Source organism: Sardina pilchardus, chromosome 2 (assembly GCF_963854185.1).
Source record: "Sardina pilchardus chromosome 2, fSarPil1.1, whole genome shotgun sequence".
Classification (NCBI taxonomy): Eukaryota; Metazoa; Chordata; class Actinopteri; order Clupeiformes; family Clupeidae; genus Sardina; species Sardina pilchardus.
In genome coordinates, this window is record NC_084995.1 from 16,145,096 (window position 1) to 16,163,509 (window position 18,414).

At 40.8% G+C, this 18,414-nt stretch overlaps 1 protein-coding gene across 1 annotated transcript; it reads left to right on the forward strand.

The window, feature by feature from the left end:
• Positions 1-7,767: 7,767 nt before the first annotated feature.
• On the forward strand, positions 7,768-16,741 carry LOC134098316 (uncharacterized). Its single transcript, XM_062551348.1, has 5 exons — positions 7,768-7,864; positions 8,036-8,380; positions 10,137-10,280; positions 10,411-10,475; positions 16,625-16,741. The coding sequence occupies exons 1-5, from the start codon at positions 7,837-7,839 to the stop codon at positions 16,739-16,741; spliced, it is 699 nt and encodes a 232-aa protein (XP_062407332.1). The 5' UTR covers positions 7,768-7,836.
• Positions 16,742-18,414: the final 1,673 nt, after the last annotated feature.

Below are 18,414 nucleotides of genomic sequence, written 5' to 3' on the forward strand. Positions count from 1 at the left end.
TGGAGAAGGCCCATAGGAGGAGGAGGGAGCTGAGACCGAGGGAGGAGGACCAGGGTGCTCTCCCTGATGCTCTGATGCTGCCCGTCGTGTTTGGCATGCTATTGGCACTGGCATTCTACGTTTTTTGCAACCTAAAATTCAGGAGGGGAGTCAGAGTGTAATTGGAAATTATAGATGGCCATTAAATCACAATAATTCAAAATTATTATGCCGTGATTGAGGACATTTTTGAGCGGGCAAAATCTAAAATTGAGAAGTACTGTACCAAAAGAGGACATGGAATTGGAAGGCAATACATACAGAAGAGTTGGAAAACGATGCAACATTTTTAGCAATATCTTTTAATTATTATTTTCTTTTCTTTTTGCCTACATTTTATATTCTCATCATCAGCACTACAGAACACTATATATTTACTATCTATATTTATGGAGGCTGATCTGAAATAAACATGCTGTGTCAAGTCTGCCAACTGAGATTGAATTGTCTTTATTTTGGAGTATGACTTGAGAGAGGGAGTACCGCCCCCATTAATTTAAGTGGCCGATTCTAGGCCTGAAACAAGCCAATTAAGTGCCATATTACTAGTGGACATTCATTTTGTGCACTGAAGTGTTTTCACTTATCGGCACATGTGTCTGGGTGCTATACTGTATTTAGATGAATCAGTATTAACAGTGCTTTACGTCTATCCCGGCTCTGGAGTGAACATGTAAGGTGCAGAATATAACAGAGATGTTATTACAACACAGCTAACACTCCACTGGAAATACATGAGCTGCCTAAAGAGCCTTCCATGCATAAGGTCCAGTATGGAGTGAACGCGTTATTAGATGTTAATAATATACCGCTTGGCGTAAACATACAACTTCAGAAACTCAGGATTCCGGCTTCATTACAAACAGATAGGGTAACAACAGGGATAGTGCCACGGACATGGTGAGACTATTGAAATGATACCAAACATGAATAATTCACATTTCATAACATAGGAATACATTGCAGCAAGGTACATTCTTTGTCTTGTGTCAGTGGAGAGGTTTAGCAAGTCGTGAGGTGTTAAACCAGGTTGGGACAAAATCATTTCACTGGGGGGAAGGGAGAGTCTACTGTTCCTTTGTAAGGTGAATGGTTGACTATATGATTGAAAACTCTATTGATAATTGTAAAGTGATTACCACCATTATACAGCTTATCATGTTTTTTCTTTGTTGGGGGGGGGGGGGATGCTACAGTGTACTGGTTCAAATTAGACTCTCTGGCCCTCTGTAGATCCAGTCTATATGATTGATTGATTGATTGGTCAACCAAAGTTGTTTATTTCTTCTGACTTGCCCTCTTGTCACTCCTCCTCTTCAATGTCTTCTTCCTTCTCCCTCTTTTCACCCCCTTGTTTTTCCTAGTCCAAATCATCCTCTTGTCTGAACACATTTAACAAAATTAGCTTCCACTGTTCCTAAACCTGAATCCTCTTTAAAGCGCTGGTTCTCTGATTGCATAACCATCAAACTGGTTACAAGAGTTTTGACATGTAATTCTTGGCTGCAGGTAACCCATTATGAGTGTGTGTAGGCTATGTCAGTGGTACTTGCTTAAGAATGAGCAAACTCGGTCAACAGATTTAGTGAGGTTAGTTCTTTCAGCAACGTATTTGAAAGTGTATCTTAGCAATGACATAAACCGTAAAAACACTTAGTGACAAGACAGTAACAGTAGCCGAAGGAACCATAGGGTGGCAGTATCTCGTCAGAAAGAGAGACTGTATTGCAAATCATGTTCCTACTGTGGCTTCCTGGGGATGTCGCTGTTGGTCCAAGGAAATGACCATAACTTGAGGAACCACTTGAGGCAGATATGATTACTTGTGTGTGATACGAACACTCAATGTCTCAAATTGACTTCAATATTTCATTAAATAAAGACCAGTTATTTCTCACTGTGACCCTGGCGCAATTTTGATGTTTTAATAGACAATTTCGCATTCTCCCTACACTTCGAGAGTGGGAGCTATCAACAGGAGCTTGAGTCACTTGAGTCACGGGAGTGCCACTTGGCCTCGCTTGGACCCTAACTAAATGAATCTCTGTCAATTAAACCACGCTATTGTCAATGCAGATGTATTGTAGCCTGATAAACCAGCCTAAATGGATTGGATGTCCAATTTAGTCTGGCTCCGATGAATGGATACAACGGAGCATTGTTGATGAGCACAACCCGTTGTCTTTCAAACCGTGTCTGTGCCTATAGGCCAACGCTCTGTCGTCACTCCCTCAAAACCCCACCCCAGAGCCCTCTGCCCCGCCGGCGTTGATTCAAAACACATCTCTGCGTTGTGATTGGTTTAGTTGCCATCTGCCAGATTCAGGGCAGTGTTTTCAAAATGCACAGTGGTCCGAGGCCAGACGACCAAATGCAGGCAAAACATTTTGCCGTCCAGCAATTGGCGCTGGTTTTCCAGGCTAGATGTATTGGGTAGCCTCATTAAATGTGAAGTCATGTTACGGTCAATGCGCCTGCATGAGTAGCCTATACGTCCATACGCACTGCGTACCATGAGGCGGTTACATGCTGCCACTCAGACATGCCACCACTACGACATGCTTCCATTTAGACATGCTGCTATTTCGACATGCTGACAATCTGACACATTTTAGTACCCCCATTCCGACAGTTTACAAATCCTATTTTTTTCCAAGTCAATTTAACGGACCCTATGAGCCCGACGGACGCACAGTGCGTCAAAAAAAACACACACCCATTTTTCTCTGTTACATTGCTCCGCGATTATTGGTCACAGCGAGATGAGACCTATATTGCATGAAAGCAGAACTGGGGCTTTCCAACGAGACTAGACACGTGTCTATACGATCAAGTATGAAAATAAAATAAAATCATGAATTTAAATCAAAGTATATCATATTTACAGTCTATATTGCTCTGCGTTCACCCACAAAGCCACTGCTCTCGCTTGAATTACTCCGGGACCAGGCATCGCACAGACATGACACGCATATCAAATGAAAGAGGAGAAACAGCTTTCCATTGATACCAAACACATCGATCCTTTTGTGTTATAAAAACAGACGAAGTGACAAACAAATAAGAATGTCATATAGCTTCGGCTACCGCTACTTTCGTTTGATTTACTCGTGGTCAAAAAGATATGGCTTGCATGTCAGATAAAAAGGGAGAGCCAGAGCTAACCACAGATACCAAATACAATAACAAATTATTGTAACTACAATAATATTAATAACTTAATTTAGCTCCACTTAGTCCGCGAATAATGAGACAGAGAAGAATGGACATATGGAAACTGCTGGCTTTGGGCGGTTTTATTTATTCATTTTCCGGGGACGTAGTCAATGCGCTGGGGGGAAACCCTATATGTCATGCAGTCTTCCTAAGTTAGATACCGCATGTCAGTTTTTATATGTTTCCCCACAGTTTATTGGGGGAAACAATCCCCTATAGGTCCAGGGCTAAAAGTAGTTGGGGGCCAAGCAGCGAAGCTGCGAAGGCACCCATTGTGTTTCTATGTTCCACTCATGCAGCATGATTTGTGTGATAGTCAAACAGCTAACTTGCCTGATCTCCAGCTGCCATGGTAGACACACTAAAGAGTTGCAGGAAGACAGTGGTTACTTACTGTATTGTTCCTGCTGAGTCCCATAGCTTAACCGACCCTGAGTGCATCTATTCTATATCCATAGCAGCAGCATCCTCCAGTCCCCAGCCCTCCGCTCCTCCTCCCGCTGACCACGGGCAGTGCTAGGTGTTGATGGTCAGCATGTGTGTTGTGTGCACTGGACTGTCTGCACTCACGGCTTCCATCTGTGTTTACTGCTTCTGCAGCAGAACTGGTATTATCACTGTGACTCTCTTTCACACATTACATGCTCATATGCATTACTGTATCATACCATTATGTCATTTACAATGCTTATTAGATGTATTATTTGTCATGTTAGTGTGCGATTGTTGTGTTTTACAAACAGGACCAGAATCACAATCTCAGCATCATCATGTCAAAATAGCAGGCTCGGGGTACCAAAGAGAACAGGTTTGCTGTTTGAGTGTTCATAAAATATGATTAAAAGTTTGAATGTGTTTTTCTTAAACTATAACTGTTTAAGGATAAAAACAAGTGTTTCATGGCAACTGTTCCCTGATAATCCTTTGATAGCCTACATAGCCTGCTTGTAAAGCTATAGGTGTATTGTATCAGAATTAGACAAATAAACAAACAAGGAATTTGACTGGGTAATCTTCTAATCTGAAATAACCACTGGTTTTCACCATCAGTATAAGGTTTAACATTTGTACTGTTTTTCTTTGTGTTAACATCATTTAAATAAGACAGGTGAGGTAAGTTGTAACATCATTCTGACTGTTGTACAACTACAGTATATCAGTTATTTTCATCATAGGTTTTTTTCTGCATATGTGGAATTTCATTTGCTGAAGAGGTTCAACAATAAGCTGATGTTTGATGAAAATGTGGCCTACATTTCAAATACCCGCCATTTCCTTTACTATTACAACATCGACATCATTGTAACATGCAGAATGCCCTAGTCTGGTACAGCTTTCTGCTCATAGAAAATGAAACACTTTAATTGAAGGTACTCAGTAGGCCTACATCAGAGTGACATGACACTGTCATGACACATGACCTATAGCTTGTCTTGACAAAAACCGAATGAATGACAGAAGCATTATGTTATGAATGTTTATGACTTGTCATGTCATGTCACTCTGATGTACATACGGTAATTTTAAGTAAAGTGAAACCGACAATGTTCAAAATGTTCAATCAGACATGGATCATTGGCTTTCACCATTACCCAAATCTCACTCTATGCATACTCACTACCCACACAGACAATATGTATTCCCCTGTGTAGCCTCTGCCCCACCCCTCTCTCCCTTGCACATAGACTATGGACTGTCAGACTATCTCTGATAACTCTGTGTTTTATGTGCTTTTTATGTAAAAAGAAAATAAGCACTTTTTAATGACTGCACTAGGCTACTGGTTACATGCTAAACTGTTTTTCACTGTTCTGGTTGACCCTACTTTTGCAAAGACAATAAAGTTAAATCTAATCTCATCTACTCTTATGACAGGTTGGAGACAGCACTGAAGTCTTGTTTACTTATTCAGAGGTACAAGCCTTGCTGGAATATGCAGGATCTCCTTCACACTCCTAAACAAAATGTGTTTATTATGGACTTCAAATTGTGAACTACTTCCTGTATGTAAGCAGTTTACCAAATTGAAACTGTAATGAGACCTACAGGTAACACCAGCGAGTGTCGCCAAAATGGTTTTCACCCTTCTAAGGGTTACTCTGTCAATCTGCCTTCATCAATAAATTATAAATTCACTATTCAAATCACCTTTTGGTTTTCGTCTTAACTATCCATCACCTGCCAACAAGACATATTGAGGCACTATCTGACACATGCGTTTTTGCGCTGCATTAATAATTACTATCAAAATACAATTTATGTTTGTGGAGAGAACGTGCAGAACTGAGCGGTGGTCATATTGTGTACCTAGATGTACCGCTATGCGGTACATCTAGTTACTATCAAAATACAATGTTCAAGGCCTATGGACACATGAGCTGTGGCCCTCTGATGTGTTTTCACCCAATTGCATGGCCCAACTCTGACCATCAGTGATGGAAACATCTGTGGTTTCTCATGACAGTGAGCATGTGGTCTTATGTTTCTCTACTTCAGGCATCTAAGATAAACTCTGCAGTTTACGTGGCAAGAGACAGGAAACCAGACCTATAAATATTTTACACCTCTGCTGTTGTTCTGTGTGGTAGTCCAGTTTTCATAGATGGGGTCTGTTTCAAAACCGCATCAAAGCTATGAAAGCAGAAGGCCCCAAAGCTACAAATGCATTCATCATATAAAAAGAATGCTCTCACGAACAGGGAGGCTACACTGGGCACGCAACTGAAGTGTTCCGTTCGTAGCATCTGCTGCAATAATTAGCTTCCACTGTAATCAATGGCACTAGTTACACTAGACATGATAGAGGTGCATATGTGGGTATCAACTCTGCTAGGGTTACCATATTATACAGTAATGCTGTACAGTACATCCTAACAACTGCCAGCAATAACATACTGAGCGAAGGTTGGCCTACACATAGGGTTGCCAACCGTCCCGTATTACCCGGGATATCCTGAATTATGAGTAATCTTGATTTGTCCATTCAGGGACAGCTCCTGTCCCATATTTCAAACACAGCCTTTTCAGCCCAAAATTGGGCCGTCAGCATCCCAACGAGGGCCGCCATAAACTTTTAGTTTTGCACCTCTGGGCCGCAAGGGCCGCGGGACTGCTCAGGGGTGTCCAAACTACGCTACGCATTTTAACGCGGCCCGCCGAGCATACATCAATCAGCAATCAGTCCCTGATTTGGATTTGAAAAAGCTGCCAACCCTACATACTGCAACTTAGAAAGACAGTTGATGCACATGTGGTCTTAAATAAATAACAAAACAGTTAATCTGTAAAACTGCATTAATCAAACATGTAATACGAAATAATTGAGACAATTCTGCTCAGCATATCTGTTGACTGATCCATAGTTCAGATTGACCACTCTCTCACCATGTAACTCTCCACTGAGCTTCTCCGTCAGTGGTTGCTGGGTTAATGTTGCTAAACTTTAACCTTGTAACATTTTGAACTTATAGCTTATTTATTTTCTCATATTCTATTCTTCTAAAATATGTGCTCTATTTGAGGTGGTGACATGTCACTCCATTATGGCGTACCAAGCAGATATGATAACCTAGCAGATATGATACCCACACTAGAAGATACTGTATGATAACCTAGGGTACTGATTCAGCTGTGCTGAAAGAGGAAAAGAAATACACTGCAAAAGTAGCCTGGTAGCAAACCAGACCCTGGAATCTTTCAGGTTAAGGGTCTGGCTATGAAAAATGGAAATGGGCCAACTCGAGGAGTGGAACCAAGCATGCATTTGAAAATCTCACTGGACGCAATTGGATAACACTACGAACAATATTTACTCTGACTGATTCTGGACTTTGACGCAATTGGATAACACTACGGGCAATATTTGCTGATTCCCCAGGTTGAGGTAAATGTAGTGTGCATCATTGCTTGTGGCCAGAGTATCTTGCGGACACAATTCAAATTGTGCTCTCGCGAGAACTCTGGGTTTCCAGGGTACTGCAAAAGTGTTTCTAGTGTTTTCTTTTTTTTGGAGCGGGGGCCTTTAATCGGACAGGACAGTAGAGTAGAGAGATGTACAGGAAGCGAGTGGGAGAGAGAGCCGGGGTAGGATCTGGAAAGGACCACGGGCAGGAATCGAACCTGGGTCGACAGTGTGCGGTGCAGGTGCCCCAGCCAGTCGTGCCATGGCTGGGGCCTGCAAAAGTGTTTCTACACGACATTTTTGACTATCCTGTTAAGTTAAACAAGTTAACTTAATCACACTGTTTTGGCAATGTGTTTGAAGCCTAGGAACCATTGAAAATATCTGCTATAGCCTGGATCCACTGAAACTTTAGGGTTCTTTTTTTCAGACTTTGCAAAACAGCAGATGATTCCTATGAATGAGGGAATTGCTGGATGACTGCTATGTAAAAATATGTGTAACACCTTGTATCATAGCTCCTTGTCATATTGAATGTGTGTGTTAAGACGGCAATAGCATCCTCTGACATTTGACACCAATACAAAAGCCTCTTGGAGGCAGGGCTTGAAGGATACTTCAGCTTGTAATTCTGATGCGCGCCTAAAGTCTATGAGAGCACATTGTCAGAGGGGGTGAGGATGGACATCACCGCTGCCGTGTTCCTTTGTAAGTAAACTCTTCTTTCACCATGTTTCCCCTTGTCCTGTATTTAACATCACATCACATTTTAGTTTTTGACATGTTCATAAATTCATTACAGGTCATACTTAACATACTGACCCCTTTATATGATGTGCCATATGTGTCCCCATTTTCACAGTTCATCTTCCTCCTCAGGTCTGCTAAGCTGCATTCCAACCCAGCTTACAGGACAAGAGTTAAAGAGGACTGTGGTACCAGGAGGACATATCACCCTGAACTGCTCTACAAAGAGTGCTATTGGATCTCTAGCAGTGTGGATTAAGTTGGGTTCTGATCAGCCACCTCAATATATTACACAAGATTATGTGAAAGATCAAACACGCCTTAAATTGATCAAGAGTGATGTCAACAATGACTGCTATAATTTACTGATCACCAACATCACTACGTCGGATGCGTGTGTGTACATTGATGGATATACGATGCAGGCAAACAGTTCATATTTCTTAGGACACACTCGCACTAAAGTGACCTTTGCAGGTAAGACCACGTTTTATCATGAAAAGGCAAAAAAGATATAGTATAAGTACAACGTGTATAATAGGGATTGTAAAAGAAAGACATATTTTCCCAATCAGTTTTTTTTATTGCGCAAATCCACATCTCAGTGACTTTATAACAGTGTCTGAGATGTTGTGCTTGTTTTCCAGCCCACTTTCAAATTTAAGAGCCCTGTAAGTCCCCTAGTCCCATTTAGGGCTGAACGATATACCATTATCATATCTATACCTAGCTATGAACATTCAGGATTTTAATATAGAAATATATATATATATATAAACAATATAGTAGGGCTCCATGCGACCAACATTTTTGAGAGTGCAACTGAAAAAAAAAAAAAAAAGTTAAACCAGTACACCAGCCTGCCGACTATGCTACTTTGTTTACATTATTTTAAGGCTTCAACCAGCCAGCTGAATTAAAGAAGTGGAGTTAAATAGTAGGCTATAATCTATATAAAATGTACTGTCATGGAGAATTAAAAAAACAAAATATATTAAAAAAGAAAATGGTTCGGACGCTGGACAAGCCTTATAAAATACCGTTTCACCATCCACCAGCTGCTGCATATGTTGGTTATTTATTGTTTAAGCAGTGCTGCAGTAAAATGTTTGATTTTTTATTTATTGATTGGTGTCTTTATGTTAATGTTGATGACTGGCAGTGAGTTCTCATCAATAAAATTGCACTTTCCACATTTTTGTATTAGGCCTATGATGTTTCTATCGGCAGCTTGATCTTACCTCACCTTTCAGGCCACCACGTGAGCCAGACATGTTCAAATTTACAAATAATAATTGTAAACTTAAATAGGATTCTCTATCCCTCTAGACTTAACTGAAAACTATCCTTGATAGAGGATGAATGTAAATCAATGTAGCTTGCCGTTCTAATCTAATATCCTGAAATAGCGTGGTCAAAAAAACTGTACATTCTTCCGCTGACTGTCGTTTTCCTAAATCAAGCACCTGACTAGGCCACACTTCCTGTCAGTCTATAGTTTCTTCCTGCAGGTGTGTCGTGGCTTATGGTGTGAGAACCAGCAGGGGGAGACAACATTAAGTAAACTAAAACAACTAAAACAAAAGGATAAATTGGCCCTAATTACCTACTGTTACATATTCACACCCCTATATTTCTTTACATTATTTAAGTTACATATTATGGCTGATGCAGATGGAAAATTGTTCAGGAATGATATTCTAGTCTAGATGCCCCATTGCAAAGATTGGATGCATTTGTAATGCTTTATATCTCACCTCATTGCAATCTTAATACACACTTCCAACTACTCCTGTGTATTAGCCGCAGGACAGTTTTTTTATGCAAGTTGAAAGAAGCAAAGACACATTAATACCATATTAACTGCCTCTGTGTATATTGACCTGCTTTGTAATTGGTCACTATTTATTTGATCAAAACACCAGTTGCCTCACATAACTTGTGGCTTCAATTGTCAACAGAGATTGAGATGCCCCTTTCCCTTATCTCTTCTAAAATGTGCTATAATTATGAAGCCCTCTCTGGGCTTGTTTTACACCACCCCAGTATTCTTCACAACCACTACATTTTATTGTAGAGTAACAGAAGACATTATTTAGTCTGCTTGATGTAGATGCCATGGTAGACACACTAAAGAGTTGCAGGAAGACAGTGGTTACTTACTGTATTGTTCCTACTGAGTCCCATAGATTAACCGACCCTGAGTGCATCTATTCTATATCCATAGCAGCAGCATCCTCAAGTCCCCAGCCCTCCGCTCCTCCTCCCCCTGACCACGGGCAGTGCTGGGTGTTGATGGTCAGCATGTGTGTTGTGTGCACTGGACTGTCTGCACTCACAGCTTCCATCTGCGTCTACTGCTTCTGCAGCAGAACTGGTATTATCACTGCGGCTCTCTTTCACACATTACATGCTCATATGCATTACTGTATCATGCAATTCTGTCATTTACAATGCTTATTAGATGTATTATTTGTCATGTTAGTGTGCGATTGTTTTACAAACAGGACCAGAATCACAATCTCAGCATCATCATGTCAAAATAGCGGGCTCGGGGTACCAAAGAGAACAGGTTTGCTGATTGAGTGTTCATAAAATATGATTACAAGTTTGTATGTGTTTTTCTTAAACTACAACTGTTTAAGGATAAAAAAAAAAAAGTGTTTCATGGCAACTGTTCCCTGATAATCCTTTGATAGCCTACATACTGTACTTGTAAAGCTATAGGTGTATTGTATCAGAATTAGCTTTATTGCATAAACAAACAAGGAATTTGACTGGGTGATCTTCTATTACTTTACATTAATACACAGGATTATGAAAATAAAAATCCCTTGTGCCAAAATCCAAGGCAAAAACACATTAAGAAGCCCCTGTCCAAAATTAACTTAAAGAAGCAGACTAACCACCAATCTGTTAACCAATGGTCACAAACACAAGACAAATGGCCAAACCCACAGCAGTATAGGCTACGGTATACAGCATGTCATTGGGGTTATCAAGTGGGCACCCTCATTCACCGATGTTTCGTTAAGTTAGGCCCACGACACCTCATGAAGGCTTAACAGTGAAACCAGCGTCCTGGAGACACTCCCCTCCATGCTGCCACCATACTACCACAATCATTGCAACAAACCAGCTAGTTTAGCTTGTGCTATGCTACATGCTACCATGTTGCCGGCGCCGTTGTGGGTCAACTCAGCAACATGAATACACCATAACCCTAGTCACCGTGTCACAAACACAGAACAAATAAGCCAGCTATGCTATGCTACCATGTTGCCGGCGCCGTTGTGGGACAACTAGGCCTGTCACGATAACAAATTTTGCTGGACGATAAATTGTCCCAGAAATTATTGCGATAAACGATAATATTGCCGTTCTGAGATCATTTTTATCTAATATAATGATAATGGCATAATAATGCAGGTACACCTTTTCAAAGATCAATAACTTGTATTTCTAAAGAATAAGGAACTGGAATGGGAAGACATTTTTAAATATCCACAATAAATGAACAAAACAACCAAAAACAATAAATACAATGGACTCTCAGTCTCTACTTAAGACTCTGTTTAAGGGCCAGCAAATTAAAACGTGACATGCAACAGGGGGCGTGTAGAGTGACAGTTGCTAAGCCTTATGCACGGAACTAAATGTCATCATAGCTGATCAATTAGGCCTACGCAGTCAGCTAAACATTTGAAACTTGCGCAAAACGGCATGAACCCAGCATCTGCACGTCACATAAAATACAAATTGAAGCAATAAGTTGGTCATCGGATAATCCTACTGCAAAGCCTTTTCATAGGTATGCTACGTTTATGACATATAACGTTGATTACGAACACATTTCACCACAGCTGACAATTAGCTTACGACATTTTAACCGGAGCTGCCGGCTGTTTTGGCTGATTCTTGAGCTCTCAGCGGAGTGCAGACTTTCGTGGAGTGTGTCTTTATCAGATGATGAAAATACGTAGCTTATAAGCATGATTTTCTGAACTGCATTATCACTATTTTTACCCCCATACTTGTCAAGCTACAACAGAAAGCCTCTTCAGTGTGCTTAGGCCAATCGCCAAAGCCTCGTCTAGCCTGTTAATCAAATGAATGTAAGAAAGTAAAGTTGTCCGTCATGTTATTGAAAGATACATGTCTGACAACTGACTGACATGAGGGTTCACTCCTCGTTAGGCTGCGCTAAAGGAAGCACCGTGGTTATCCTCTCTTTCGTAGAGAGAGAGAGAGAGAGAGAGAGAGAGAGAGAGAGAGAGAGAGAGAGAGAGAGAGAGAGAGAGAGAGAGAGAGAAGAAGAAAAACAATCAAGCATGAAAATGGAAATTATCGCGGCCGGAAAAGTTATCGAGCTCATTTTTTTTATTGTGCGATTTATTGATTTATTGAATATCGCGACAGGCCTAGGGACAACTCAGCAACATGAACACACCATACTACCACATTGCAACAACCAGCTAGTTTAGCTTGTGCTAGGCTACATGCTCCCATGTTGCCAGTGCCTTTCTGGGTCACCTCAGCAACATGAACACACCATAAACCTAAGCACCGTGTCACAAACCCAGAACAAATAAGCCAGCTATGCTACATGCTACCATGTTGCCGGCGGCGTTGTGGGTCAACTCTGCAACATGAACACACCATAAACCTAGGCACCGTATCACAAACACAGAACAAATAAGCCAGCTAGCTTACCTTACCCCAGGAAGGAGAGCTTCTCCTCGCCCACAACCATTCACTTGCTCGTTCTGCTGCCAAAGACATGTTACTAACTACTTGCCTTAGACTTCGTCCACGAATGCCCAACTCAGACAGCAAGCCAATAGCAGATCTGGCCACAAACCCTCGTGCACCAATTTCAATAGGCCTTAATCTCACACTCCAACCTCGCTGCGCTGCCTCCTCTGCTATTTCAGTGTATTTTGCTCTCTTTAACTCATTGGCCTCTTCTACTCTGTCTTCCCAAGGAACAGTCAACTCGACCAGGAATTCCACTTTATCTAATCTGAAATAAACACTGGTTTTCAATATCAGTATAAGGTTTAACATTTGTACTGTTTTTCTTTGTGTTAACATAATTTAAATAAGACAGGTGAGGTAAGTTGTAACATCATTCTGGACTGTTGTACAACTACAGTATATCAGTTATTTTCATCGTAGGTTTTTTTCTGCATACGTGGAATTTCATTTGCTGAAGAGGTTCAACAATAAGCTGATGTTTGATGAAAATGTGGCCTACATTTCAAATACCTGCCATTTCCTTTACTATTACAACATCGACATCATTGTAACATGCAGAATGCCCTAGTCTGGTACAGCTTTCTGCTCATAGAAAATGTAACACTTTAATTGAAGGTACTGTATCTATTCTACAGTACATCAGAGTGACATGACACTGTCATGACACATGACCCCTAATCCTAGCTTGTCTTGACAAAAACCCAATGACACTTAATGTCAGAAGCATTATGTCATGAATGTTTATGACTTGTCATGTCACTCTTATGTACATACTGTAACTTCAAGTAAAGTGAAACCGAAAATGTTCAAAATGTTCAATCAGACATGGATCATTGGCTTTCACCATTACCCAAATCTCACTCTATGCATACTCTATACCCATACATGAACATGACAATATGTATTCCCCTGTGTAGCCTCTGCCCCACCCCTCTCTCCCTTGCACATAGGCTATGGACTGTCAGACTACCTCTGATAACTTTGTGTTTTATGTGCTTTTTATGTAAAAGAAAATAAGCACTTTTTAATGACTGCACTAGGCTACTGGTTACATGCTAGACTGTTTTTCACTGTTCTGGTTGTCCTTACTTTTGCAACGACAATAAAGTTAAATCTAATCTCATCTACTCTTATGACAGGTTGGAGACAGCACTGAAGTCTTGTTTACTTATTCAGAGGTACAAGCCTTGCTGGAATATGCAGGATCTCCTTCACACTCCTAAACAAAATGTGTGTGCCATTTATTATGGACTTCAAATTGTGAACTACTTCCTGTATGTAAGCAGTTTACCAAATTTAAACTGTAATGAGACCTAACACCAGCAAGTGTCGCCAAAATGGTTTTCACCCTTCTGAGGGTCACTCTGTCAATCTGCCTTTATCAATAAATTATAAATTCACTATTCAAAGCACCTTTTGGTTTTCGTCTTGACTATCCATCACCTGCCAACAAGACATATTGAGGCACTATCTGACACATGCGTTTTTGCGCTGCATTAATAATTACTATCAAAATACAATTTATTTTTGTGGAGAGAACGTGCAGAATTGAGCGGCGGTCATATTGTGTACCGCTATGCGGTACATCTAGTTACTATCAAAATACAATGCTCTAGGCCTATGGACACATGAGCTGTGGCCCTCTGATGTGTTTTCACCCAAATGCATGGCCCAACTCTGACCATCAGTGATGGAAACATCTGTGGTTTCTCATGACAGTGAGCATGTGGTCTTATGTTTCTCTACTTCAGGCATCTAAGACAAACTCTTCAGTTTACGTGGCAAGAGACAGGAAACCAGACCTATATATATATTTTACACCTCTGCTGTTGTTCTGTGTGGTAGCAGTCCAGTTTTCATAGATGGGGTCTGTTTAAAAACCGCATCAAAGCTATGAAACCAGAAGGCCTCAAAGCTACAAGTGCATTCATCATATAAAGAATGCTCTCACGAACAGGGAGGCTACACTGGGCACGCAACTGAAGTGTTCCGTTCGTATAGCATCTGCTGCAATAAATACAGTAGCTTCCACTGTAATCAATGGCACTAGTTACACTAGACATGATAGAGGTGCATATTGTATGTGGGTATCAGCTCTGCTAGGGTTACCATATTATACCATACTATAGGTACATCCTAACAACTTCCAGCAATAACATACTGAGCGAAGGTTGGCCTACACATAGGGTTGCCAACCGTCCCGTATTACCCAGGATTTCCCGAATTATGAGTAATCTTGATTTGTCCCTTCAGGGACAGCTCCTGTCCCGTATTTCAAACACAGTCTTGTCAGCCCAAAATTGGGCCGCCAGCATCCCAACGAGGGCAGCCACAAACTCTCAGTTTTGCACCTCTGGGTCACAAGGGCCGCGGGACTGCTCAGGAGTGTCCAAACTACGCCACGCATTTTAACGCGGCCTGCCGAGCATACATCAATCAGCAATCAGTCCCTGATTTGGATTTGAGAAAGCTGGCAACCCTACCTACATACTGTAACTTAGAAAGATAGTTGATGCATATGTGGTCTTAAATAAATAACAAAACAGTTAAAGGAATACGCCACCCAAAAATGAAATTAAGCTAGTCTCGGTCACCCCCAGAGTTAGAACAGTGAAAAAAACCCGGTTAAAATCCGTCCGGGCATTCTCCTGCTTTGGGAGCAGCGATTTTAGCTTTAGCTTATCACAGTTGCTGTAGATGAAGGGTGTCAGTGAGCACGTCCTCCAAAAAAGTGACCGAGACATCTACATTTTTTTCTAAATATATCTTGGGAGCCGTGTGTTCAAAACGAGTACAAATCATAATGCAAAATCGAACGAGACTATTACCTGGGCAGATCTTTACTTGGAACTATATTCAGCCTCATCGCCGGCGAAGCACCGCTAGCTAGGCGCAAAGTTCTCACGTAGCAGTCTTGTAAACTCCCAACTAGATTCGACTGGTGAGAACTTTGCGCCTAGCTAGCGGTGCTTCGCCGGCGATGAGGCTGGTCACTGGACGCAATTGCACTACGAACAATATTTACTCTGACTGATTCTGGACTTCAACGCAATTGGATAACAGTACGAGCAATATTTGCTGATTCCCCAGGTTGAGGTAAATGTACAGTAGTGTGCGTCATTGCTTGTGGCCAGAGTATCTTGCGGACACAATTCAAATTGTGCTCTCGCGAGAACTCTGGATTTCCAGGGTACTGCAAATGTGTTTCTTGTGGGTTTTTTTTTTTTGGAGGGGGGGGGGGGCTTTTATGCCTTTAATCGGACAGGACAGTAGAGTGGAGAGAGAGCCGGGGTAGGATCTGTAAAGGACCACGGGACGGGAATCGAACCTGGGTCGACAGTGTGCGGTGCAGGTGCCCCAGCCAGTCATGCCATGGCTGGGGCCTGCAAAAGTGTTTCTACCTGACATTTTTGATTATCCTGTTAAGTTAAACACGTTAACTTAATCACACTGTTTTGGCAATGTGTTTGAAGTCTAGGAACCATTGAAAATATCTGCTATAGCCTTGATCCACTGAAACTTTAGGGTTCTTTTTTTCAGACTTTGCAAAACAGCAGATGATTCCTATGAAGGGAACACTGGATGACCGCTATGCAAAAATATGTGTAACACCTTGTATCATAGCTCTTTGTCATATGGATTGAATGTGTGTGTTAAGACGGCAATAGCATCCTCTGACATTTGACACCAATACAAAAGCCTCTTGGAGGCAGGGCTTGAAGGATACTTCAGCTTGTAGTGCTGATGCGTGCCTAAAGTCTATGAGAGCACATTGTCAGAGGGGGTGAGGATGGACATCACCGCTGCCGTGTTCCTTTGTAAGTACACTATTCTTTCACCATGTTTCCCCTTGTCCTGTATTTAACATCACATCACATTTTAGTTTTTCACATGTTAATTAATGCATACTTAACATACTGACCCCTTTTATATCATGTGCCATGTGTGTCCCCATTTTCACAGTTCATCTTCCTCCTCAGGTCTGCTAAGCTGCATCCCAACCCAGCTTACAGGACAAGAGATAAAGAGGACTGTGGTTCCAGGAGGAAATATCACCCTGAACTGCTCTACAAAGAGTGATATTGGATCTCAAGCAGTGTGGATTAAGTTGTGTTCTGATCAGCCACCTCAATATATTACACAAGATTATGTGAAAGATCAAACACGTCTTGAATTGATCAGGAGTAATGTCAACAGTAATGATGACTGCTATAATTTACTGATCACCAACATCACTACGTCAGATGTATGTGTGTACCTTGATGGATATACGATACAGACAACCAGTTCATATTTCTTAGGACATACTCACACTAAAGTGACCTTTGCAGGTAAGACCACGTTTTATCATGAAAAGGCAAAAAATATATAGTATAAGTACAACGTGTATAATGGGATTGTAAAAGAAAGACATATTTTCCCACTCAGTATTTTTGCACAAATCCACATCTCAGTAACTTTATAACAGTGTCTGAGTTGCTGTTGTGAAACTGCAAGTTTTCCAGTCCACTTTGAAATGTAAGAGCCCTGTAAGTCCCTTAATCCCATTTAGGGCTGAACGATATACCGTTATCATATCTATACCTAGATATGAACATTCAAGATTTTAATATAGAAAAAACAGCGATATAAACCATATAGCAGGGCTCCATGCGACCAACATTTTTAAGAGTGCAACTGAAAAAAAAAAAAAAAAAGTAAAACCAGTAGGCCTACACCAGCTAGCCGACTTTGCTACTTTGTTTACAATATTTTAAGACTTCAACCAGCCAGCTGAATTAAAGAGGTGGAGTTGTAACTTGATTAGTAGGCTATAACCTATATAAAATGTACTGTCATGGAGAATTAAAAAAAAAAAAAAAAAAAAAAAAAAAAAATGGTTCGGACGCTGGACAAGCCTTATAAAATACCGTTTCACCATCCACCAGCTGCTGCATATATTGGTTATTTATTGTTTAAGCAGAGCCGCAGTAAAATGTTTGATTTTTTTTTATTGATTGGTGTCGTTAATGTTGATGACTGGCAATGAGTTCTCATCAATAGAATTGCACTTTCCACATTTTTGTATTAGGCCTATGATGTTTCTATCGGCAGCTTGATATACCGCACCTTTCAGGCCACCACACGAGCGAGACATGTTCAAATGTACAAATAATAATTCAATCTTTAAACTTAAATAGGATTCTCTATCCTTCTAGACATAACTGAAATCCTTGATAGAGTATGAATGCAAATCAATGTAAATGAAAGAGCTTTGCCGTTCTAATCTAATATCCTGAAATAGTGTGGTCAAAAAAACTGTACATTCTTCCGCTGACTAGCATTTTCCTAAATCAAGCACCTGACTAGGCCACACTTCCTGTCAGTCTATATTTTCTTCCTGCAGGTGTGTCGTGGCTTATGTTGTGAGAACCAGCAGGGGGAGACAACATTAAGTAAACTAAAACAAAAGGATAAATTGGCCTTAATTACCTACTGTTACATTAGTATTCACACCCTTATATTTCTTTACATTATTTAAGTTACATATCATGGCTGATGCAGATGGCAAATTGTTCAGGAATTATATTCTAGTCTAGATGCCCCATTGCAAAGATTGGATGAATTTGTAATGCTTTATATCTCACCTCATTGCAATCTTAATATTGCATCTTAATACACTCTTCCAACTGCAGTATTTTCCTGTGTATTAGCCACAGGACAGTGTTTTATGCAAGTTAACAGAAGCAAAGCCACATTAATACCATATTGAC